At 44.9% G+C, this 23,558-nt stretch overlaps 3 protein-coding genes across 6 annotated transcripts in view; 2 read left to right on the forward strand and 1 right to left on the reverse strand.

Moving 5' to 3' along the window:
* LOC121544632 (sex comb on midleg-like protein 4) overlaps positions 1–12,389 on the forward strand; it is a 26,192-nt gene extending 13,803 nt beyond the window's left edge. For 3 of the 4 annotated variants that reach the window (XM_041854621.2, XM_041854623.2, XM_041854622.2), the window contains exons 3-8: positions 6,477–6,606; positions 8,250–8,450; positions 9,132–9,293; positions 9,824–10,042; positions 10,273–10,418; positions 10,828–12,389. In XM_041854621.2, coding sequence (XP_041710555.1) covers positions 6,477–6,606; positions 8,250–8,450; positions 9,132–9,293; positions 9,824–10,042; positions 10,273–10,418; positions 10,828–10,953 — 984 coding nt within the window. In that variant the 3' untranslated portion in view covers positions 10,954–12,389. The remainder of the gene's footprint in view (positions 1–6,476; positions 6,607–8,249; positions 8,451–9,131; positions 9,294–9,823; positions 10,043–10,272; positions 10,419–10,827) is intronic. The other variant, XM_041854624.2, reaches the window with a different exon arrangement.
* A 664-nt stretch (positions 12,390–13,053) lies between these two features.
* On the forward strand, positions 13,054–21,000 carry vsnl1b (visinin-like 1b). Its single transcript, XM_041854618.2, has 4 exons — positions 13,054–13,388; positions 16,006–16,172; positions 16,454–16,669; positions 19,835–21,000. The coding sequence occupies exons 2-4, from the start codon at positions 16,011–16,013 to the stop codon at positions 20,030–20,032; spliced, it is 576 nt and encodes a 191-aa protein (XP_041710552.1). The 5' UTR covers positions 13,054–13,388; positions 16,006–16,010; the 3' UTR covers positions 20,033–21,000.
* Positions 21,001–22,275: 1,275 nt separating this feature from the next.
* The window catches only part of smc6 (structural maintenance of chromosomes 6), a 31,966-nt gene continuing 30,683 nt past the window's right edge, over positions 22,276–23,558 (reverse strand). The window contains exon 27 of the mRNA XM_045209103.1: positions 22,276–23,539. Within this exon, the coding sequence (XP_045065038.1) occupies positions 23,449–23,539 (91 nt within the window). The 3' untranslated portion in view covers positions 22,276–23,448. The remainder of the gene's footprint in view (positions 23,540–23,558) is intronic.

A 23,558-nucleotide genomic window follows, 5' to 3' on the forward strand; every position in this document is an offset into this window, starting at 1 on the left:
GGAGGGGATGGGAGGAGAGGAGATAGAAAGAGGAGGGGATGGGAGGAGAGTGAAAGAGGAGGAATGGGAGGAGAGAGAAGGAGGAGGGGATGGGCGGAGAGAAAGAGGAGAGGATGGGAGGGGAGAGAAAGAGGAGAGGATGGGAGGAGAGAGAAAGAGGAGGGGATGGGAGGAGAGAGAAAGAGGAGGGGATGGGAGGAGAGAGAAAGAGGAGGGGATGGGAGGAGAGAGAAAGAGGAGGGGATGGGAGGAGAGAGAAGAAGGAGGGGATGGGAGGAGAGGAGATAGAAAGAGAAGGGGATGGGAGGAGAGAGAAAAAGGAGGGGATGGGAGGAGAGGAGAGAGAAATAGGAGGGGATAGGAGGAGAGAAGATAGAAAGAGGAGGGGATGGAGGAGAGAAAGATGAGGGGTTGGGAGGAGAGAGAAAGAGGAGGGGATGGGAGGAGAGAGAAAGAGGAGGGGATGGGAGGAGAGGAGAGATCAAGAGGAGGGGATGGGAGGAGAGAGAAATAGGAGGAATGGGAGGAGAGAGAAAGGAGAGGGTGGGAGGAGAGGAGAGAGAAAGAGGAGGGGATGGGAGGAGAGAGAAAGAGGAGGGGATGGGAGGAGAGAGAAAGAGGATGGGATGGGAGGAGAGAGAAAGAGGAGGGGGTGGGAGGAGAGGAGAGAGAGAGGATGAATGGGAGGAGAGGAGAGGGAAAGAGGAGGGGATGGGAGGAGAGAGAAAGAGGAGGGGATGGGAGGAGAGAGAAAGAGGAGAGGATGGGAGGAGAGGAGAGAAAGAGGATGGGAGGAGAGAGAGAGAAAGAGGAGGGTTGGGAGGAGAGAGGAGGGGATGGGAGGAGAGGAGAGAGAAAGAAGAGGGGATGGGAGGAGAGAGAAAGAGGAGGGGATGGGAGGAGAGAGAAAGAGGAGGGGATGGGAGGAGAGAGAAAGATGAGGAATGGGAGGAGAGGAGAGAGAAAGAGGAGAGGATGGGAGGAGGGGAGAGAGAAAGGGGAGGGGAGGAGAGGAGAGAGAAAGATGAGGGGATGAGAGGAGAGGAGAGAGAAAGATGAGGGGATGAGAGGAGAGGAGAGAGAAAGAGGAGGGGATTAGAGGAGAGGAGAGAGAAAGAGGCGGGGATGGGGAGAGAGAAAGAGGAGAGGATGGGAGGAGAGGAGAGAGAAAGAGGATGGGAGGAGAGGAGAGAGAAAGAGGAGGGGATGGGAGGAGAGGAGAGAGAAATAGGAGGAGAGAGAAGGAGGAGGGGATGGGAGGAGAGAGAAAGAGGAGGGGATGGGAGGAGAGAGAAGGATGAGGAATGGGAGGAGAGAGAAAGAGGATGAATGGGAGGAGAGAGAAGAGAAGGAATGTGTGGAGAGAGGATGAGAGGAGAGAGAAAGAGAGGGGATGAGAGGAGAGAAGATAGAAAGAGGAGGGGATGTGAGGAGGGAGAAAGAGGAGGGGCTGGGAGGAGAGAGAAAGAGGAGGAATGGGAGGAGAGAGAAAGAGGAGAGGGTGGGAGGAGAGGAGAGAGAAAGAGGAGGGGATGGGAGGAAAGGAGAGGAGAGATAAAGAGGATGTGCTGGGAGGAGAGAGAAAGAGGAGGAATGGGAGGAGAGAGAAAGAGGAGAGGGTGGGAGGAGAGGAGAGAGAAAGAGGAGGGGATGGGAGGAGAGGAGAGAGAAATAGGAGGGGATGGGAGGGGATGGGAGGAGAGAGAAGGAGGAGGAATGGGAGGAGAAAGAAAGAGGAGAGGGTGGGAGGAGAGAGAAAGAGGAGGAATGGGAGGAGAAAGAAAGAGGAGGGGATGGGAGGGGAGGAGAGAGAAGGAGGAGGGGATGAGAGGAGAGAGAAGGAGGAGGGGATGGGAGGAGAGAGAAAGAGGAGGAATGGGAGGAGAAAGAAAGAGGAGAGGATGGGAGGAGAGAGAAAGAGGAGAGGATGGGAGGAGAGAGAAAGAGGAGGGGATGCGAGGAGAGGAGAGAGAAAGAGGAGGGGATGGGAGGAGAGAGAAAGAGGAGGAAAAGGAGGAGAGAGGATGAGAGGAGAGAGAAAGAGAGGGGAGGAGGGGAGAGAGAAAGAGGAGGGGATAGGAGGAGAGAGAAGGAGGAGGGGATGGGAGGAGAGAGAAAGAGGAGGGGATGGGAGGAGAGAGAAGGATGAGGAATGGGAGGAGAGAGAAAGAGGATGAATGGGAGGAGAGAGAAGAGGAGGAATGGGTGGAGAGAGGATGAGAGGAGAGATAAAGAGAGGGGATGAGAGGAGAGAAGATAGAAAGAGGAGGGGATGGGAGGAGAGAGAAAGAGGAGGGGATGGGAGGAGAGGAGAGAGAAAGAGGAGGGGATGTGAGGAGAGAGAAGGAGGGGGGATGGGAGGAGAGAGAAAGAGGAGGGGATGGGAGGAGAGGAGAGATAAAGAGGAGGGGCTGGGAGGAGAGAGAAAGAGGAGGAATGGGAGGAGAGAGAAAGAGGGTTGGGTGGGAGGAGAGGAGAGAGTAATAGGAGGGGATATTAGGAGAGAGAGGAGGAGGGGATGGGAGGAGAGAGAAATAGGAGGAATGGGAGGAGAAAGAAAGAGGAGAGGATGGGAGGAGAGAGAAAGAGGAGGGGATGGGAGGAGAGAGAAAGAGGAGGGGATGGGAGGAGAGAGAAAGAGGAGGGGATAGGGAGGAGAGGAGAGAGAAAGAGGAGGGGAAGGGAGGAGAGAGAAGGAGGAGGGGATGGGAGGAGAGGATGGGAGGAGAGAGAAAGAGGAGGGGATGGGAGGAGAGAGAAAGAGGGGATGGGAGGAGAGGAGATAGAAAGAGGAGGGGATGGGAGGAGAGAGAAAAAGGAGGGGATGGGAGGAGAGGAGAGAGAAAGCGGAGGGGATAGGAGGAGAGAGAAGGAGGAGGGGATGGGAGGAGAGAGAAAGAGGAGGGGATGGGAGGAGAGAGAAGGATGAGGAATGGGAGGAGAGAGAAAGAGGATGAATGGGAGGAGAGAGAAGAGGAGGATGGGTGGAGAGAGGATGAGAGGAGAGAGAAAGAGAGGGGATGAGAGGAGAGAAGATAGAAAGAGGAGGGGATGGGAGGAGAGCGAAAGAGGAGGGGATGGGAGAAGATAGAAGGAGGAGGGGATGGGAGGAGAGAGAAAGAAAGAGGAGGAATGGGAGGAGAGAGAAAGAGGAGGAATGGGAGGAGAGAGAAAGAGGAGAAGGTGGGAGGAGAGGAGAGAGAAAGAGGAGGGGATGGGAGGAGAGGAGAGAGAAATAGGAGGGGATGGGAGGAGAGAGAAGGAGGAGGGGATGGGAGGAGAGAGAAAGAGGAGGAAGGAGGGGAAAGAAAGAGGAGAGGATGGGAGGAGAGAGAAAGAGGAGGGGATGGGAGGAGAGAGAAGAGGAGGGGGGAGGAGAGAGAAAGAGGAGGAATGGGAGGAAAGAGAAAGAGGAGGAAAAGGTGGAGAAAGGATGAGAGGAGAGAGAAAGAGAGGGGATGAGAGGAGAGAAGATAGAAAGAGGAGGGGATGGAGGAGAGAAAGATGAGGGGTTGGGAGGAGAGAGAAATAGGAGGGGATGGGAGGAGAGAGAAAGAGGAGGGGATGGGAGTAGAGAGAAAGAGGAGGGGATGGGAGGAGAGGAGAGATAAAGAGGAGGGGATGGGAGGAGAGAGAAATAGGAGGAATGGGAGGAGAGAGAAAGGGGAGAGGGTGGGAGGAGAGGAGAGAGAAAGAGGAGGGGATGGGAGGAGAGAGAAAGAGGAGGGGATGGGAGGAGAGAGAAAGAAAGAGGATGGAATGGGAGGAGAGAGAAAGAGGAGGGGGTGGGAGGAGAGGAGAGAGAGAGGATGAATGGGAGGAGAGGAGAGGGAAAGAGGAGGGGATGGGAGGAGAGAGAAAGAGGAGGGGATGGGAGGAGAGAGAAAGAGGAGAGGATGGGAGGAGAGGAGAGAAAGAGGATGGGAGGAGAGGAGAGAGAAAGAGGAGGGTTGGGAGGAGAGAGGAGGGGATGGGAGGAGAGGAGAGAGAAAGAAGAGGGGATGGGAGGAGAGAGAAAGAGGAGGGGATGGGAGGAGAGAGAAAGAGGAGGGGATGGGAGGAGAGAGAAAGATGAGGAATGGGAGGAGAGAGAGAGAAAGAGGAGAGGATGGGAGGAGGGGAGAGAGAAAGGGGAGGGGAGGAGAGGAGAGAGAAAGATGAGGGGATGAGAGGAGAGGAGAGAGAAAGATGAGGGGATGAGAGGAGAGGAGAGAGAAAGAGGAGGGGATTAGAGGAGAGGATAGGAGGAGAGGAGAGAGAAAGAGGCGGGGATGGGGAGAGAGAGGAGAGGAGAGAGAAAGAGGATGGGAGGAGAGGAGAGAGAAAGAGGAGGGGATGGGAGGAGAGGAGAGAGAAATAGGAGGGGATGGGAGGAGAGAGAAGGAGGAGGGGATGGGAGGAGAGAGAAAGAGGAGGAAGGAGGAGAAAGAAAGAGGAGAGGATGGGAGGAGAGAGAAAGAGGAGGGGATGGGAGGAGAGAGAAAGAGGAGTGGATGGGAGGAGAGAGAATAGGAGGGGGTGGGAGGAGAGAGAAAGAGGAGGAATGGGAGGAAAGAGAAAGAGGAGGAAAAGGTGGAGAAAGGATGAGAGGAGAGAGAAATAGAGGGATGAGAGGAGAGAAGATAGAAAGAGGAGGGATGGAGGAGAGAAAGATGAGGGTTGGGAGGAGAGAGAAAGAGGAGGGATGGGAGGAGAGAGAGAGAGAGGAGGGGATGGGAGGAGAGAGAAAGAGGAGGGGGTGGGAGGAGAGGAGAGAGAAAGAGGAGGGATGGGAGGAGAGAGAAAGAGGAGGAATGGGAGGAGAGAGAAAGGGAGAGTGGGAGGAGAGGGAGAGGAGAGAGAAAGAGGAGGGGATGGGAGGAGAGAGAAAGAGGAGGGGATGGAGGAGAGAGAAAGAGAGAGGATGGGAGGGAGGAGAGAGAGAGAGGAGGGGGAGAGGAGAGGAGAGAGAGAGATGAATGGGAGGAGAGGAGAGAGAAAGAGGAGGGGATGGGAGGAGAGAGAAAGAGGAGGGGATGGAGGAGAGAGAAAGAGGAGAGGATGGGAGGAGAGAGAGAGAAAGAGGAGAATGGGAGGAGAGGAGAGAGAAAGAGGAGAGGTTGGGAGGAGAGAGAAAGAGGAGGGGATGAGAGAGGAGAGAGAAAGAGGAGGGGATGGGAGGAGAGAGAAAGAGGAGGAATGGGAGGAGAGGAGAGAGAAAGAGGAGGGGATGGGAGGAGAGAGAAAGATGAGGAATGGGAGGAGAGGAGAGAGAAAGAGGAGAGGATGGGAGGAGGGGAGAGAGAAAGGGGAGGGGAGGAGAGGAGAGAGAAAGATGAGGGGATGAGAGGAGAGGAGAGAGAAAGAGGAGGGGATGAGAGGAGAGGATAGGAAGAGAGGAGAGAGAAAGAGGCAGGGATGGGGAGAGAGAAAGAGGAGAGGATGGGAGGAGAGGAGAGAGAAATAGGATGGGAGGAGAGGAGAGAGAAAGAGGATGGGAGGAGAGGAGAGAGAAAGAGGATGGGAGGAGAGGAGAGAGAAAGAGGAGAGGATGGGAGGAGAGGAGAGAGAAAGAAGGGGGGTGGGAGGAGAGAGAAAGAGGAGGGGATGGGAGGAGAGGAGAGAGAAAGAGGAGGGGTTGGGAGGAGAGAGAAAGAGGAGGAATGGGAGGAGAGGAGAGAGAAAGAGGAGAGGATGGGAGGAGAGAGAAGAGGGGGGATGGGAGGAGAGAGAAAGAGGAGGGGATGGGAGGAGAGAAAGAGGAGGAATGGGAGGAGAGGAGAGAGACAGAGGAGGGGATGGGAGGAGAGGAGAGAGAAAGAGGAGGCGATGGGAGGAGAGGAGAGAGACAGAGGAGGGGATGGGAGGAGAGGAGAGAGAAAGAGGAGGCGATGGGAGGAGAGGAGAGAGAAAGAGGAGGGGATGGGAGGAGAGGGAAAGAGGAGGAATGGGAGGAGAGGGAAAGAGGAGGGGTCAGCAGGATGTTTAAAAAATGCATATGATGATGTAGCTTGACAGACCTCATTTCATTTAGATTTAGTGGGAGAAATAAAAATGTTTTAAGGCTTAACATGAGGTAGCCTTTGTTTGTTTAATTGAACACTGTTTTAATTAATATTCTGATTGGCCTCTGTATATGCCTAGCAAAATGAAATGCTTGGTAAATATTGCAATACGAAGATGTGATTTTATTTACAAGTTGCATATCAATGTGTAGATTGCTGTTGAGTGTTTGCTAATGCCAATTGAGAACCATCATCCTTTAGTCTATTGTTTCTACCTCAGACTGCATGGCATGGTGCTTGCAACACTAGGGTTGTGGGTTCGATTCCCGGGGCCACGCATATGTAAAAATGTATGCACATGTGACTGTCAGTCGCTTTGGACAAACGCGAATGCTAAATGGCATGTATTATTTACAACTAACAAGTGATCAGTTTAAGCTGTGTGCAAATAACCCAATAGATACTGAGATCCAACCCCCTGTCTCCCTGCAGCTGAAGCCCAGGATGGTGATGAATCCCCTGGCCATCTCTCCTCCCAGCAGCACCCCAGAACCAGACATGAGCTCCATCCCCCAGGACGCTGCTACCATCCCCCACTCTGCCACGCCCCAGATGCTCACAGGTAACTATACCCTACTCTGCAAGGTCCCAGGTGCTCACAGGTAACTATACCCTACTCTGCAAGGTCCCAGGTGCTCACAGGTAACTATACCCTACTCCGCAAGGTCCCAGGTGCTCACAGGTAACTATACCCTACTCCGCAAGGTCCCAGGTGCTCACAGGTAACTATACCCTACTCCGCAAGGTCCCAGGTGCTCACAGGTAACTATACCCTACTCCGCAAGGTCCCAGGTGCTCACAGTTAACTATACCCACTCTGCCACGCCCCAGGTGCTCACAGGTAACTATACCCTACTCCGCAAGGTCCCAGGTGCTCACAGGTAACTATACCCTACTCCGCAAGGTCCCAGGTGCTCACAGTTAACTATACCCTACTCCGCAAGGTCCCAGGTGCTCACAGTTAACTATACCCTACTCCGCAAGGTCCCAGGTGCTCACAGTTAACTATACCCACTCTGTCATGCCCAGGTGCTCACAGGTAAGCCCCGCCCCCACACTACCACGCGCCCCTGGGGCCTCATTTATTAACCGTGCATAAATGTCGTACCAAATTCTGGCGTACGTGGAGATTCTAGGATTTGCACGCACAACAAATTACTGGGATTTATCAAACTGTTGTACACATGTTTTCATTGATAAATCAGAGCCGTACTATATTTGTACTACAACCCTGCCTGGAAAACGCCCTCCATTCACCTTTTATGGTAACCAAAACACCCTCATTTGCTGTATGATTTGGAAATGTTGGAACTGGGCCATGTCAGTTTCTACAAGAAAGCACAATAGCAAATTAGATCACATTTGTATAGAGGTGTGCGCAGAATGTTTTAATATTTTGCAGTTACTTTTTTCAAACTAAGAATGCATGCCGTCTGTAGCGAGTGCGAAACACTGGCCGCACATTCTGGATGATTGACTGTCTATTCAAACAATAAACAAATAAATGCTACAGCCCACACTTCTGTGCAAAAAGACGAATCGTTGTTCAATATTTTGTTTATCGATCGATGATTGTGTTTTTATGTCCTGTCTTGGTATAGGCTCTGAGATGAAATAGACAATGATGTCACGCTCCTATCTCACAGCAATACTGTAGCCCACAGGCCCTTATAATAAAGTCAAAGAAACATAGGCTGCTATGTGATCTTCTTACCAACAACAAAAATGCATCTGTTTTATCATTAGGCAATTTTTTTATGTTTTTATTAGCCTACCATTATTATAATTCCCTTGTGTCAAACACCTCCATTTCCCAAAAATAACAATATTTACTTGTAATACAATTCTACAACCACTACGCGTGGAGATACGAACACTTTCCCGTCGAATTCAAATGTGATAAATACCAACCTTTGTGGGAAAAGGTTTAGTCTTTTTTGTGCTCATGCACATTTGATAAACAAGGCCCCGGGTGCTCACAGAGTTTACTTTTCCAATGTCTCCCCCCATAATGCTTTGTCCGGTGAAACATCTTGGGTGTTATGAAAAGTCACGTTGGTAATCACATTTCAAATGTAATTTGTATTCTGTTAGTTATAAGCATACTGTACTCGTTAAATTGAATTGTGAAGGAAAGCAACGTCACCAAAATAGCCGACCTAAACATCTTTGCCTCCTCTGTCCCTGCTGTTGTGTATCCTGCAGTGTGTATCTACATCAACAAGCACGTCAACATGGGTCCCAACCTGGACAGGAAGAAGCTGCAGCAGCTCCCAGATCATTTTGGGCCCGACAGGCCCTCCGTGGTGCTGCAGCAGGCCGTCCAGGGGTGCATCGACAGCGCCTTCCAGCAGAAAGCGGTGTTCACTCTCCTCACACAGGGCTACGGAGGGGAGAAAATATCAGGTACAACCAGGGCCCTGTGCTTTGGTTAATCATGTCACATGACCTGGATTTTAACCTTTTATTTTAAGCCTTTTCCAGAAATGAGAATTAGACCAAAAATGAAAGCATTTGTCTGAGAATGGTGCTGGACCATCTTACATAAAAATTAAAGGGGACAGTTTGATGAAAAAAGCTTCAAATAAAGGTTAAAATGTGATGCGATTAACCAAAACACAGGCCCCTAGGAAAATACCACAGACCCACCAATTGTACATAGTGTCACTGAGATTTTGGTTGTATATTTATTCTTTTGATTGCTGCCCAGAGGGAAATGATAGAAATTGACATACACTGATTAGATAATCTAGTAACCATGAAGTATCCTTCCTTTCTCCGAGAACATCCGGATCTGTTACCCGGGGTTATTGGCCATTTCCGTCTTTGAATGTCAGTGGATGAAATGCATTGGCCATCCTAGGTTAACTGTTGCTTTGAGACATGGCTGTAGAGATGTGTCCCCTGGGGCAAAGTTAACTGCAACAAGCTTTACTGCAATAGGAAATTAAAATATATTCCAGGCGTGCATCCCAAATGGCACCCTATTCGTAGAGCACTACTTTTGACCAGGGCCCGTAGGGCTCTGGAATAGGGTCCCAATTGGAACGCAACCCAAGTTTAATCAAGTGTTCCTTTGTGTTCCAGCCACCTTCGATGGGAAGCAGCACCTTCTGAGTCTGCCTGTGGTCAACAGCATTGGCTACGTGCTACGCTTTCTCAAGAAGCTCTGTCGCAGCTTGCACTGTGAAAACCTCTTCAGCGACCAACCAATCCCCCAGCATAATAATGCCTCCTACCAATCAGAGGGTAATGCACTGTCCTGTATTCAATTCAATTTAATTCTAAATACTTTCTTTATCCTACAAGGGAAATTATGTAGGCAGAGGTGCAGATATGATGCATTGAATGTTACTTCTTAGAACACTCCTGTACCTTAACAAGAGCTTTTGAAGAAATGGCCTCAAATATTGTGCTATATTGCGTCAGATTGCACATGAAAGCACAGAATGACATTTTGTCAAATACACATCATTTGGTGTTTTACTAGTGTAATCCCTGGTAATCCTAATCCATTATCCAAATCCCTGTATTCCAACCTAAACAGATGAGACCTCCATGCCAGAACACTACCTAGAACATTCTCCTGTACCTAAACAAGAGCACCGGGGGAAATAATTCCCTCGGAATTACCCTACGCTCAATTTCTTCCGATTGGACCATAAAAGCACAGAAGGACATTTCATAGACATCTTTAAAGGCTTCAGCTTCTATCCAAAGTTATTAAAAGTATTGCCAATATGTTTTACTTATGTAATCTCTTTCCATTCATTTCACAGCTGAAACTTCCATGCCAGAGGAGTATCTTCTGGACCCGTCAGACAAACGGTACTCAATGGACCCAGGTGACTCCGCCTTCAGTGCCATAAGCTCCTCCTACTCATCCAAACCATCCTATGGGTTCCGCTCCTCGCAGCAGTTCCCCAACGGCTCCTCCCCCTTGGGTATGTGTAGACAGACGTCCAGCCCTAACACCTTCCTGGAAGGCAACAGGATAGGTAAGAGATTGGAGAGTGGAGACTAGGCTTGCAAAATTCCGGTAACTTTCCCAACATGTCCAGGTTTTCCTGAATATTCCCTCCCAATTTCGGGAATCTTCCAACCGGGATTTCTGGAAAACCTAGGGATTTTGAGAAAATGTGTTTCTTGCTATAATCACAATGCCCTAACCAGGTAAAATAGACCAGCATAGAAATCCTTCTTGACCTCTTTCTCTTTTCTCATGCAGTGTACAATCAATCTCAGGACTCCCAGGAGTCCAAGGCGTCCCCCAGTAAGGACCCTTCCACCTGGAGTGTAGAGGATGTGGTCTGGTTCATCAGAGACGCTGACCTGCAGTCCCTGGGCCCTCACGTGGACGTCTTCAGGAAGCATGTAGGCTACCCCTTGGATCACTCATAATTCATTCATATTTCCTTGATACCTCGTATACTCTCTCCTAACCTTCTCAAAACGCCTTGGAGGAGAAGGTCCTTGGGGAGGGACCTTGGACCTTCTCTTCCAATCCAGTTGAGGCAGAGACAAGGACGTGAGGAATCGCTGAAAGACATTGAGGCCTCGATCTGTAACAGTTGGGGGAAACCCCTTTTCTTTTTCAGTTGTTACGTTTCATGTGATGTTTTGATTTGAGTGGTTGGATTATATCTGGATGTGATGTTTTGTGAAATACTTACCAGGATTGGGGTCACTCCCAGTTCAATTCAGTAAACAACTCTGGTACATGTGTCCACTTTACTTTTTGTGGAGATTTAATATAACCTGAGCTTCTGTTTCTTTTCCACAGGAGATAGACGGCAACGCGTTGTTACTTCTAAAGAGTGACATGATCATGAAGTACCTAGGACTGAAGCTGGGGCCAGCCCTGAAGCTCTGCTATCACATCGACAAACTAAAACAAAACAAGTTCTAAATCTGAACACTTTTTCACTTAATCAATCTGTGGGACCCAACTTTGTGGATGCGTTCCAAATGGCACCCATACTCCACTACTTTTGACCATAGCCCTATGGGCCCTGGTTAAAAGTGGTACAATATATAGGGAATAGGGTGCCATTTGAGACGCTATATTTTACTGATTATTTTTGCATTTTCATCGATCATGTAGCTAAAGAAAACAATGTGATCATGTGATTGACAGAATACGTTTTTGGATATTCTAGTTTTTCTGTTGAAACAAGGTTTTGGTTTATACAGATGGCAAAAATATGCAAATTGTGGAATGCATAACTGATACACTGGCTGACAATGCCTGGAAGAGGATACAGCTGTCCCATAAATGAGCTTATTAAGGCACCTATGCGCCCTGGTAAAACATACCAAGTCACGTTTATGATCGGTTGAGAAGTGTGAATTATTTTAGATAAACTGTTATTTATACTTGGTCTCAAATCTTCGGTTATTACTTTGTTTTAATGGTTATAAAAAAAGGGGGGTCTCCACAAATGTGTGACAAACACATCAAAACTGTCCCATATAGTTTTTATTCTATAGCTTTACAAAAGTGACTTGAATGTGTCGTAGGGTTGAAGCTATTGATAAAGTTCTAAACATATCAATGCATGTGATTAAAAACATTAAACAGTACTATACTTTTTTTATTTATTTTTTACACAACATAATATAAACTAAACTCAATGCAGAAATTCAAACGACTTTGCGTATTGTTTTACATATTGTTTTGATAAAATTGCCAAATATATCATGTTTGTGCTCCAACACATAACAATGAGTCATTTATACAGTTGAATGTACCAGATGGTCAAATAATGATCTCCAGCATCCTCACAACCTATTTACTGTGTACATTTTTTTTTTACTACATATCATTCTTGAAACAGAGTTGGAGAGCAATGGATGAGAACACTCACTGCATAACTTCAATTGACCTACAGTATTGGAGTATTAGGCCATTCAACAATGCTTGTGTATGCCAATTTGGCAGTATGTGTACTTTTTAGTAACCTGTGTGTCATTGCTGCTGTATCCAATTACATGTAAACCAACCTGGGACTAGTGTATATTATTTTGAAAATCATATTGGAAAGATCTATACTGTAAGTCAGAGAATAACCACTGGATGGATTCATTAATTTGTACTGGTGCTAAAGAAGTTCTCAATGTATTTGAATATCTCATGTTTGCTTTTGTGTTGTGAGACTTAAATAGAAAACAATCAATGTGTGTATTTAACCTGGCTGTGTATCCTATCTAAGTAATAACATTAAGAAAATATTAAGGAAACAAGGTGTGGTTTGACAAGCATCTTTCTTTGTGATATCAACCATCTTTCAGAATGAAATCAAGCTTGGGACTCATGTAAAAAAATAATAAAGAAATGTTACCAAATGTGACACAATCATGTGTTAATTCAGTTCTATTTTCTCCTGATGTAGAATAATGTATTAGCCTACAGGCTATTTCAGTATATTTGAATTAGTCAAACAGTATGGCCTATCCTTTGTTTGGCTCATGGTCTACCTTTACAGCCTTGTTTGGGGCGGCAGGTAGCTTAGTGGTTAAGAGCGTTGTGCTAGTAACCGAAAGGTCGCTGGTTCTAATCCAGCGAGCCGACTAGGTGAAAGATCTGTCGATGTGCCCTTGAGCAAGGCACTTAATCCTAATTACTCATGTAAATCGCTCTGGATAAGAGCGTCTGCTAAATGACTAAAATGTAAATGTTTGCTTTGGGATTGACCTGGCTATTGTAGGTTAGAATATATGCAGAAACTGGTGCATGTAGCCTATGGGCCTTACTGCAGTTGCATGTAAATGGTAATCTGGATGAATATAGCTGTTTTAAAAAAGTATTTCTTGAATATCCCATATGAAGCATAGCCTTTTAACAAAACAGCATGAAATCACCCAGGGAAAATAAATGTTTAGTTATTCTGCATGTGCTTATTGACTGGTTTTGGTCACCCCATTCTTATCCGTACACCTATCCAATAATGTCATCGTTTGTGCTGAAAGGGAACAAGACTTTTAAGTCATAGACAGGCCTATACTATACTTATTTGATCGACACAAATTTAGAAAATCAAGCAGTGGAGCAATGCACAGAGTTGAGGCCAACTGAAGATCCATTTGTAATGCACACGGGGGTGACGCCGTATGTCTAGAATCGCATAACCAAAGACGAGACGAGCGTGGGATCCGTCCCTGTACTGCCGCCGCTGCCTGCCTCATTTGGAATAGCACAGAAAACCGTTATTTTTCGCTCTGCGTCCTGAAGAGGCCAATTTCAGGGATAGTCCCATTTGGGCATTCTTGATCATCGGGAGGTTTTTACTGTGTCTAATAGACGACAGTGCAGACTGCCATTAGCGGTAGCATCTCCAAAATACGGTAAGAAGCATTTGTCTGCAGCAGACACAGTGAATGTTGTTTTTATGTTGTCATGGCATGTATTTTACATTATTTTGTTTGAATATCTAGCGACATAGGCTAATCATTTCCATTCAAGATGTATCTCATAATGGTGGTTTCCTGCCCTTAAAAACAAATTTGAATGAATGAGATTTGGGGAGAGATTTGGCGTTTTATTTGGGTGAGAGAGGAATTGTCACCTTAAAATTAATGCATTACGTTTTAAAAACATCCTGAGTTAATTCATTATATTTAGAAAATAATATCCAAATGGTGTTTTTCTCGTTCTATTCATATTTCATGAGAATGACCAGACAACCATGTAATTTTATGGGTTGATTGCCAATTTTTGTCATATTTTAAGATTATGCGCATGGTGAAAAATGACATGAGAAATAGAGTGGTGTGATTTCGGGCGGGTTATCACTAAAGAGGTTTAATTCCCACACCACTGCGTCGTTTCTATCGGAATGCACTTGCATACCTCTCTCTGTCTGAGCAGACTCCTATCATGAACTGGATATCATAAATGACATGTTCTATCTGCAAATAAATAGCCTATTTTTCTCCACATCACATGTTAGTTTTGCGCGTACATGTGATGTGGACATCTATACCTTGTTAAATGTCTAACGACGTTAATCTTAGATTAAAAATATTGAACCTTCAGAACGTAGGAGCCAAACCCATTTTCACCTTGCCCCTGATCTTTTCTCTTTTCTTATCTTCGCTCAAAATGTTTCTCCTCAAGGTCATTCGATGCATAGTAGCCTAATGACTTACGCTCATTTGATGTTATATAACATCCAAATCATTTCAACACACGCCTTTTGGTTGTATCATCTAAATATGTCATTTTTTAAATGAAAAATATCGTTTGTGCTAAATGTTGGGTATATAGCCTACATTGCAAATAAGCCAAGCCCATGTCAATATACTGTGTCTGTGTATCGTGTAATGTTTCTGTATGTCAGGGGTATCAAACTCATTCCATGGAGGGCCAAATGTCTGCTGGTTTTAGTTTTTCCCTTTCAATTAAGCCCTAGATCCAGGTGAGGGGAGTTCCTTACTAATTAGTGACATTAATTCATCAATTAAGTACAAGGGAGGAGCGAAAACCCGCAGACACTTGGCCCTCTGTGGAATGAGTTTGACGCGCTGTATGTGGCATACATGGTCTGCGCAGAGGTCTGCACCTTTTGGGCATAGGTGGTGCATTAACACATGGTTGTTGGTCCAAGCACGGTGCTTGGTGTCCATGACTACATGACAATATGCTGCATAGCCTGCACCCAAGGCCATCAACGTCTTCTATTATATTACGGTTGTTCCAATTATTATGATCGCCCACTATTGTCCTTTTATAAATAGTCTGACTTAATTTGATTTGGCTTATGTTTTCTAGGTCAGGTCAGGATAACATCTGACATTTCGCATATAGGCTACCATATGGACGCACATTTAGTTTACATAACATACTGTAGTCAACGTATTTGCGAGACAGGTGTCAGCAGCAGCCAATGTTTAATCCAGGCTGTCAGATTTGCGAGTTTTATATTATTGAAGATGATCAGAGAGCAGCTCACCAGTTGGGCTGATTCCCTTGTTTATTCATTAGTCAAAAGGCTTTAAAGGATCACTGAAGTACCAATGATAGCCTATTGCCCATGCACCCTACGGGCTACACACTGACTTAATCTAATCCCTCCACTATGTGATGGAGACTTTATCACTCCGTTTTCATTAATGAATAGATTCCTCTGGAAGGTTTCTACATCGAGGTTATTAAACATAAACTGCAGTTAAAAGCCCAAGTTTGCATCCCAAATTGCACCCTATATAGTGCACTACCTTTGACCAGAACCCTATGGCCACTATAAAGGGAATATGGTGCTATTTAAGATGCATCCAAAGTGTCAAGGCTCCAGGTAAAATGTAGACAGGTAACCTGATAGGTGATGATCGAACGCTTGATGAAGTGGTCGTGCTGACTGCAGTGGTCCTGTCCAGCACTGTGTGATGTCAGGCCAGATGTGATGTGGTGCCAACAGATTTAGAGAACACAAATAGAACACTGGCGTCAGGCAGGGAAAGCATCTGTGCAGGTCACACAGATTGCTTGAAATCAACCAAGCAATTCATTATTAATGTTGTTTTTTTGGTTTATTTTTTTACAAAAGGACTGTTTGACACAAAGCAGGTTTGAGAGCAAAATTGTTGGTAACACTTCCTATGAAAACCATCCCTTCATTATGCATTATAAGCATGTTTATAACATTTTATGCGCTATGCATAACGCACAATATACATTTGAATGTGTGATAGGCTTTTTCTATAACCATGATAGAAGTAAAATAAAATAAAGAAATGTCTTACGTACTGTGCTATATTGTACTACATGTTAGTAGAACGATACCCTGGTAAAGGTTTATTGAGACCGAAACGCTGGCCTATGATTTATTAAATGTCTAGAAGCATCAAGATATTCTGTGTGCTGGAGTTTCCTTTCTATTCAGTATAAACCCATCCCAGTCATCACTGTCAGAGAGGTTTCATCTTATCGAGTCTCTTTGATCATGTGCTTCCTGCACCACAGGCATCATGGGAAAACAGAACAGCAAGCTGACCCCTGAGGTGATGGAGGACCTGGTGAAGAGCACGGAGTTTAACGAACACGAGCTGAAGCAGTGGTACAAAGGCTTCCTCAAAGACTGCCCCAGCGGCAGGCTGAACCTGGACGAGTTTCAACAACTCTATATCAAGGTGCGTATGAGGTGTGGTACAACCGGAGAAATGATTTATATATGGTGTTATAACTTCTAGCTAGGGAAATGATTGATATCCTTATTATATAATGTGATAAGAAACCTTTGTGAAGCTAGAACAGACAGAATCAGGGTTTGATTTCTCTGCATTAGAACTGCTCTGTCGTTCATTATGTTTTCTCCGTCATATTAACTGATCATAATGCTAGTTACAACTAAAGATATGTTTTTAAATAGTTGGATATCACAGCTGTCTCAATCAATTTCTCAACTTTGCAGTTCTTCCCGTACGGCGATGCATCAAAGTTTGCACAGCACGCCTTCAGGACCTTCGACAAGAACAGCGATGGCACCATCGACTTCAGAGAGTTCATCTGTGCCCTGTCCATCACATCGCGTGGCAGCTTCGAGCAGAAACTCAACTGGGCCTTCAACATGTACGATCTGGATGGAGATGGCAAGATCACCAGGGTGGAGATGTTAGAGATCATTGAGGTAAGGAATAACATTGATGGCTGGCTTCCCGGACACAGATTAAGCCTTTTTAGTCCATTACTAGGTTTAGTCCGTGTCCGGGAACCAGCCCTATATGTTTTTTAAAAACTTGTACCCATGAAGCTTATACTAGCTGTTTAAGTTATTTATCCAGTTTTAATGAAATCCGCAGTGCATGTTATTTGAATGTATACTGCAAAGACAAACATGACTAAAATAAACATTGAGACAGAGGACGATCAAGTTTAGCCGCTAGATAAAATCAGGAGAATGTGTGTCCATAGGGGGAACAGAAGGTAAGGTAAGTGACCATTGAGAGGGGTGTGGGGTGAAAATGTCCATTGGGGGAGTAGCAGGGGGGAGGGGGGAAGGGGGAGTAGGTTGCTGACTAGCCTGATGGTCTGAGGTTAGATTGGCCACTCTTCCAGTTTTTGCCATGATGCTCCTGTACTGCCAATGTCGGAGTGATTGAAGCGGGGAGAACAGGGCATGGTTTGGGTGTCTGGGGTCCCTGATGATCTTCTTGGACTTCCTGCGACACCTGGTGTTGTAGGTGTCCTGTAGGGCAGGCAGTGTGCACTCAATTGGTGCGTTCGGCTGCACGTTTCACCCTCTGAAGTGCATTGTAGTCTGCGGCGGTGGAGTTGCCATTCCAGGCTGTGATGCAGCCTGACAGTATGCTCTCGATGGTGCTCCTGTAGAACACGGAGGGCCCTCGGGGACAAGCCTAAATTATTCAGCATCCTGAGGTTGAAGAGTTGCTGTCGTGCCTTCTTCACCACAGTGTCTGTGTGGTTAGACCATTTCAGCTTCTCTGCGATGTGTACGCCGAGGAATTTGAAGGTATTGACCGTCTCCACAGCGGTCCTGTTGATGTGGATGGGGGCGTGTCCAGCCTGAAGTCCACAGTCAGCTCCTTTGTTTTGCTAACGTTGAGGGAGAGGTTGGTTACCTGGCGACACACCGTCAGAGTGTCTACCTCCTCCCTGTAGGTTGTCTCATCATTGTTGGTAATCAGGCCTACTACTGTTGTGTCATCAGCGAACTTGATGGAGTTGGAACTGTGTGAGGCCATGCAGTCGTGGGTACACAGGGAATACAGGAGGTGACAGCGGACACACCCTTGTGAGGCTCCCGTGTTGAGAATCAGTCGAGGAGGTCATTTTGCCTACCTTCACCACCTGGAGGCGGCCCGTCAGGAAGTCCAGGACTCAGTTGCATAGGGAGGAGTTCAGACCCAGGGCCGTGAGCTTCATAATGCGCTTATAGGGCACTATGGTATTGAAGGCCGAGCTGTAGTCGATGAACAGCATCCTCACATATCCACTCCTTTTGTCCAGGTGGGTAAGGGCAGTGTGTTATGTTATACAGTGGGGAGAACAAGTATTTGATACACTGCCGATTTTGCAGGTTTTCCTACTTACAAAGCATGTAGAGGTCTGTAATTTTTATCATAGGTACACTTCAACTGTGAGAGACGGAATCTAATACAAAAATCCAGAAAATCACATTGTATGATTTTTAAGTAATTAATTTGCATTTTATTGCATGACATAAGTATTTGATACATCAGAAAAGCAGAACTTAATATTTGGTACAGAAACCTTTGTTTGCAATTACAGAGATCATACGTTTCCTGTAGGTCTTGACCAGGTTTGCACACACTGCAGCAGGGATTTTGGCCCACTCCTCCATACAGACCTTCTCCAGATCCTCCAGGTTTCGGGGCTGTCGCTGGGCAATACGGACTTTCAGCTCCCTCCAAAGATTTTCTATTGGGTTCAGGTCTGGAGACTGGCTAGGCCACTCCAGGACCTAGAGATGCTTCTTACGGAGCCACTCCTTAGTTGCCCTGGCTGTGTGTTTCGGGTCGTTGTCATGCTGGAAGACCCAGCCACGACCCATCTTCAATGCTCTTACTGAGGGAAGGAGGTTGTTGGCCAAGATCTCGCAATACATGGCCCCATCCATCCTCCCCTCAATACGGTGCAGTCGTCCTGTCCCCTTTGCAGAAAAGCATCCCCAAAGAATGATGTTTCCACTTCCATGCTTCACGGTTGGGATGGTGTTCTTGGGGTTGTACTCATCCTTCTTCTTCCTCCAAACACGGCGAGTGGAGTTTAGACCAAAAAGCTCTATTTTTGTCTCATCAGACCACATGACCTCCCATTCCTCCTCTGGATCATCCAGATGGTCATTGGCAAACTTCAGACGGGCCTGGACATGCACTGGCTTGAGCAGGGGGACCTTGCGTGCGCTGCAGTATTTTAATCCATGACGGCGTAGTGTGTTACTAATGGTTTTCTTTGAGACTGTGGTCCCAGCTCTCTTCAGGTCATTGACCAGTTCCTGCCGTGTAGTTCTGGGCTGATCCCTCACCTTCCTCATGATCATTGATGCCCCACGAGGTGAGATCTTGCATGGAGCCCCAGACCGAGGGTGATTGACCGTCATCTTGAACTTCTTCCATTTTCTAATAATTGCGCCAACAGTTGTTGCCTTCTCACCAAACTGCTTGCCTATTGTCCTGTAGCCCATCCCAGCCTTGTGCAGGTCTACAATTGTATCCCTGATGTCCTTACACAGCTCTCTGGTCTTGGCCATTGTGGAGAGGTTGGAGTCTGTTTGATTGAGTGTGTGGACAGGTGTCTTTTATACAGGTAACGAGTTCAAACAGGTGCAGTTAATACAGGTAATGAGTGGAGAACAGGAGGGCTTACAGAAAAACGAACAGGTCTGTGAGAGCCGGAATTCTTACTGGTTGGTAGGTGATCAAATACTTATGCCATGCAATAAAATGCAAATTAATTACTTAAAAATCATACAATGTGATTTTCTGGATTTTTGTTTTAGATTCCGTCTCTCAAAGTTGAAGTGTACCTATGATAGAAATTACAGACCTCTACATGCTTTGTAAGTAGGAAAATCTGCAAAATCGGCAGTGTATCAAATACTTGTTCTCCCCACTGTATATGTTATGTATATGCCTATACAGTATGTTATGGTGGGGAACATTGGTAAATAACTGAAGTAGTATCAAGATTAAACTTTGAACATGTTAACAGATTAACCATGACTGTGTGAAAATAGGTATTTCTTGAATTCCTTATACCCCTGTTCTTTTCCTGTAGTATCACCTCACCTCTCACCCCTGTGTGTCTATAGGCCATATACAAAATGGTGGGCACTGTGATCATGATGAAGATGAACGAGGACGGCCTGACACCGGAGCAACGGGTGGACAGGATCTTCAGCAAGATGGACAAGAACAACGACGACCAGATCTCATTGGATGAGTTCAAAGAGGCGGCCAAGAGCGATCCGTCCATCGTGCTCCTGTTGCAGTGTGATATGCAGAAGTGAGGAGGTGGTGCTCGTCTGCAGAAAATCAGACCTGCTCACTCTTTGGACAGGCAGCACATGTTTTAATGTTTCATTAAGTTCTTCTTCTTCAACTTCTCAGCCTTTTCCACAGGAAAATAATTATGCTTGGACTATTTTTCAATGGACTTGCTTCTTGTGGTTGTATGCATGAGAATGTCAAATAGCAGAATAATTTTAAATATATTATATTACACAGTATCATGATACATTTATATTTTATCGAAACTGATCTGCCAATGTGAATTGTGCACAAGTCATCCTATTCCATTTACCCATTCACTTTTAGGCTAGCTTGTATATCAGTGAAGCTCTATACATCAAATGATTCTGTTCCTGCAGTATTTAGATGATCTATGTCCACTGCTGCAGCTAGCTTCTAATGCTTAATATGCTGGTAATGAACACTCATTCCTATGATAATTGTAACTCGTCTCTATAATATTCAAACTTCTTGAGCTCTTGGAAAAATAGAGGAGATTCTTGTTCTTTCCAAATAAGGTGTTCTATTCAGACTGACTGGAATTGAAGTGTAGGTTCTAATCTTTGCATGCATGTGTTATGTGTTCAGGCTCTATAATCTAACCTCTTATTAAGTTGTTGCATCTGCAAGCGGGGTATTCAAGGAGAAGCCCTACGAAAAGCGTTTGGTATTGTTGCATGGGATGTACAGTAGTGATTCACCAGACCATTACATTATTAACCTCCTGTGGGAGCTTGTTGCCCTCATTTTTTATAATGTATACATGTGTAATTAATGTGACACTTGAGTTCTTGAACGACAGCCAATACGGGCCCAGGTTGTAACCTCTCACACAGAGAGAAGATGTATCTGAAAGTTGAGTATTGAATTCAAGTCCAGCAGTACTGAGAAACGAGAGAATAAATCTGGTGCTGATTATATACTACCCACTGGGCAAAAACTGGTTGAATCAACGCTATTTCCACGGCATAAAAAAATGTACATGTGATGACGTTGAATCAACATGGTGGTCCTCTGTAGCTCAATTGGTAGAGCATGGCGCTTATAACGCTAGGGTAGTGGGTTCGATCCCCGGGACCACCCATACGTAAAAATGTATGCACACATGACTGTAAGTCGCTTTGGATAAAAGCGTCTGCTAAATGGCATATTATTATTATTATTAACATGGAAAACTGATTGGATTTGCAAAATGTAATCAACGTAAGAGCAATCAACACCAGGCCAATGCTTATCTATATTCAATATCAGCCACCCATCACTCTTAGCATTTCTGGATACATTATATATGCCATGATAACGCTCCTAATAGGTTGGATTTCTCTGCCTGTACGTTTGCCCACTATTTACAATACAGAGTTACATCATACATATCAATATGTTTACTGTAATACAGAGCATGGCAGAAATGTAACAATATTGGCTTTCAAGCATGGCGTCTGGAGCTTGTGAAGCACTTATTTCCAGAGCAGAAAAACCTTACATGAGTTCACCGGACATACTGCATTACTACCAACGGTACTTTTATAAAAATAAAAATGTGATGATGCAGAATCCTACACTAGATAGTGCTACATGAACACAAAGCTTTTGAAACTAAAGGTTGTAGTCCTGTTTCAAATGTACACCTATATGGATTACAGATATTGTGAAAATGTACTTTCCATTGAACCATACTAGACTGATTTACCACTGCGAAGCTATGCAGGCATGTCCTGGTAGACAGTCCACTTACTGTACCAGAGGAATCTGGCACTGGTTTTCACAGTTCTGGATACAGCATCATGTAGACTTGAATGCTCATAGTTGGTTATTATTATTATTATTATTATTATCATATTATAATTAGAACAGGATGATCCAAACTCCATGGCAACAATCTTTGTCAAGTAAATGTTTATACTAAATATGAAAAATCTAATTCAAAATGATAAGACTGTATTTTGTTAGTTTTGTTCTTTTTATACATGTTGCATGTGTTGCACCCAAAATTACATGGTTACATTCTTTATGTAGTCCTAATGAAACTCAATAAAATAAACATCTACGGGCTTTTACAAAAGCCATGGTCTGGTAAGTGTGATTCTATTCATTAACCAATCAATCAAGAATGGTACATATTTCCATGCTGACCACACCAACAAAAATGATGCTGGTTTAGCAACTAGTTAGGTTCCAAACATATGCATTATGTTGTTGTTCGAGGTGAATTATTGGCCTTTCAAGATTCTCTCATTTAAGATACAGGTATTTCCATTAGTTTATTTTCCCCAATGTCTGTAATATTATGTATTACAACCAATGACAGTCGGATCAGCTAATATTTGTTAATGCATTTAAATTGTAACACTGTAACAGTAAGAATTCCAAAATATAAATTAGGTTAGAAAATTGGCTGCGTAAAACATCTTTCAAGTGACAGTAGTTTAAAGCACATCATCATCATTCAAATATTTTAAAAACAAATACAGTAACCTAAACATATTACAGTTAAATCAATAACAGGGTTGGGCAAATTATTTCTGAATAAGGAATGAAACAAAACATACTTCCCAATGTATCAAAATTACACAGTGTATTACTAACTGTAATCAAAGTCAAAGATATCTACATCTAGTGCACACATACAGTAAGCTAAAAAAGGCACTCAACAAATCAGCCAAAACCAAATTTACAGTTAAATGCTCATTTGCAAGATTGCAACATCGCACCACTTGCTTTCAAAGCAGAATTTAAATCACAAGCAATTAAAAAATGACCTATGCAGAAATCGCTCGCCATTTCCTGGTTGCTAAAATTCGAATAGTTGGCCTAATTTCAGTTTATGTGACAAAACAATCTAGTGTAGAGAATCATTGTACCATCTAAACCTCTGTGAAATATATTTTCCATACACAGAAATATTGCAGTAAAAGAGCGCACATAGAACCGATCTGCCACTTCTTAGACTTGCTTTCAATGAGAATGACAGATCTAAACACACTCAGGGAATTTGGTTGGGTCACCCAAAAAGTTACATATTGCAGCTTTAATATGTAGAACGTGAGATATGCTTAGAGATATGTGACTGTTGATAATACAACAAAGATGATCCACACAGCCACTATGTAAATATACAGAACTACATACTGTATAATAAGGGAAATTCTTCATAATTCATCCATCTCCATGGCGCACAACAGTAAAGCAGAGTCTTAAGTCTCCCAGAGAGGCTTACGTATTCACTCCTAGAAAAATTACTAGAATGTGTTTAAAATTCCCGCGCTGTTTCTAATGACTTTTTAGGCATGACGATTGCCTAATCCACCATCTATCAGGGTTGGGGTCAACTCCATTTCAATTCCAGTAAATTCAGAATGTACAAATTGGAATTTGGTTTACTTACTGAATTGACCACAACCCTGCCATCTATCAGCTACCCCAGGTCTTCATCTTCTGTACGTCTTCCTGCCCTCTCTGGATCCTGCAGCTGATGGATCTTGATGTGGTCACTTTTTGGCAAATTGCTGAAAGACAAAGTTTGCG

The sequence above is a fragment of the Coregonus clupeaformis genome, chromosome 29 (genome assembly GCF_020615455.1).
Source record: "Coregonus clupeaformis isolate EN_2021a chromosome 29, ASM2061545v1, whole genome shotgun sequence".
In the NCBI taxonomy this organism is placed as follows: Eukaryota; Metazoa; Chordata; class Actinopteri; order Salmoniformes; family Salmonidae; genus Coregonus; species Coregonus clupeaformis.

Excerpts from the sequence above, each read along its gene's own strand:
- vsnl1b (XM_041854618.2), top strand. The coding sequence starts at position 16,011 with ATGGGAAAACAGAACAGCAAGCTGACCCCTGAGGTGATGGAGGACCTG. Across the intron at positions 16,173-16,453 it reads TTCAACAACTCTATATCAAG|TTCTTCCCGTACGGCGATGC; the intron begins GTGCGTATGAGG and ends TCAACTTTGCAG. Across the intron at positions 16,670-19,834 it reads AGATGTTAGAGATCATTGAG|GCCATATACAAAATGGTGGG; the intron begins GTAAGGAATAAC and ends GTGTGTCTATAG.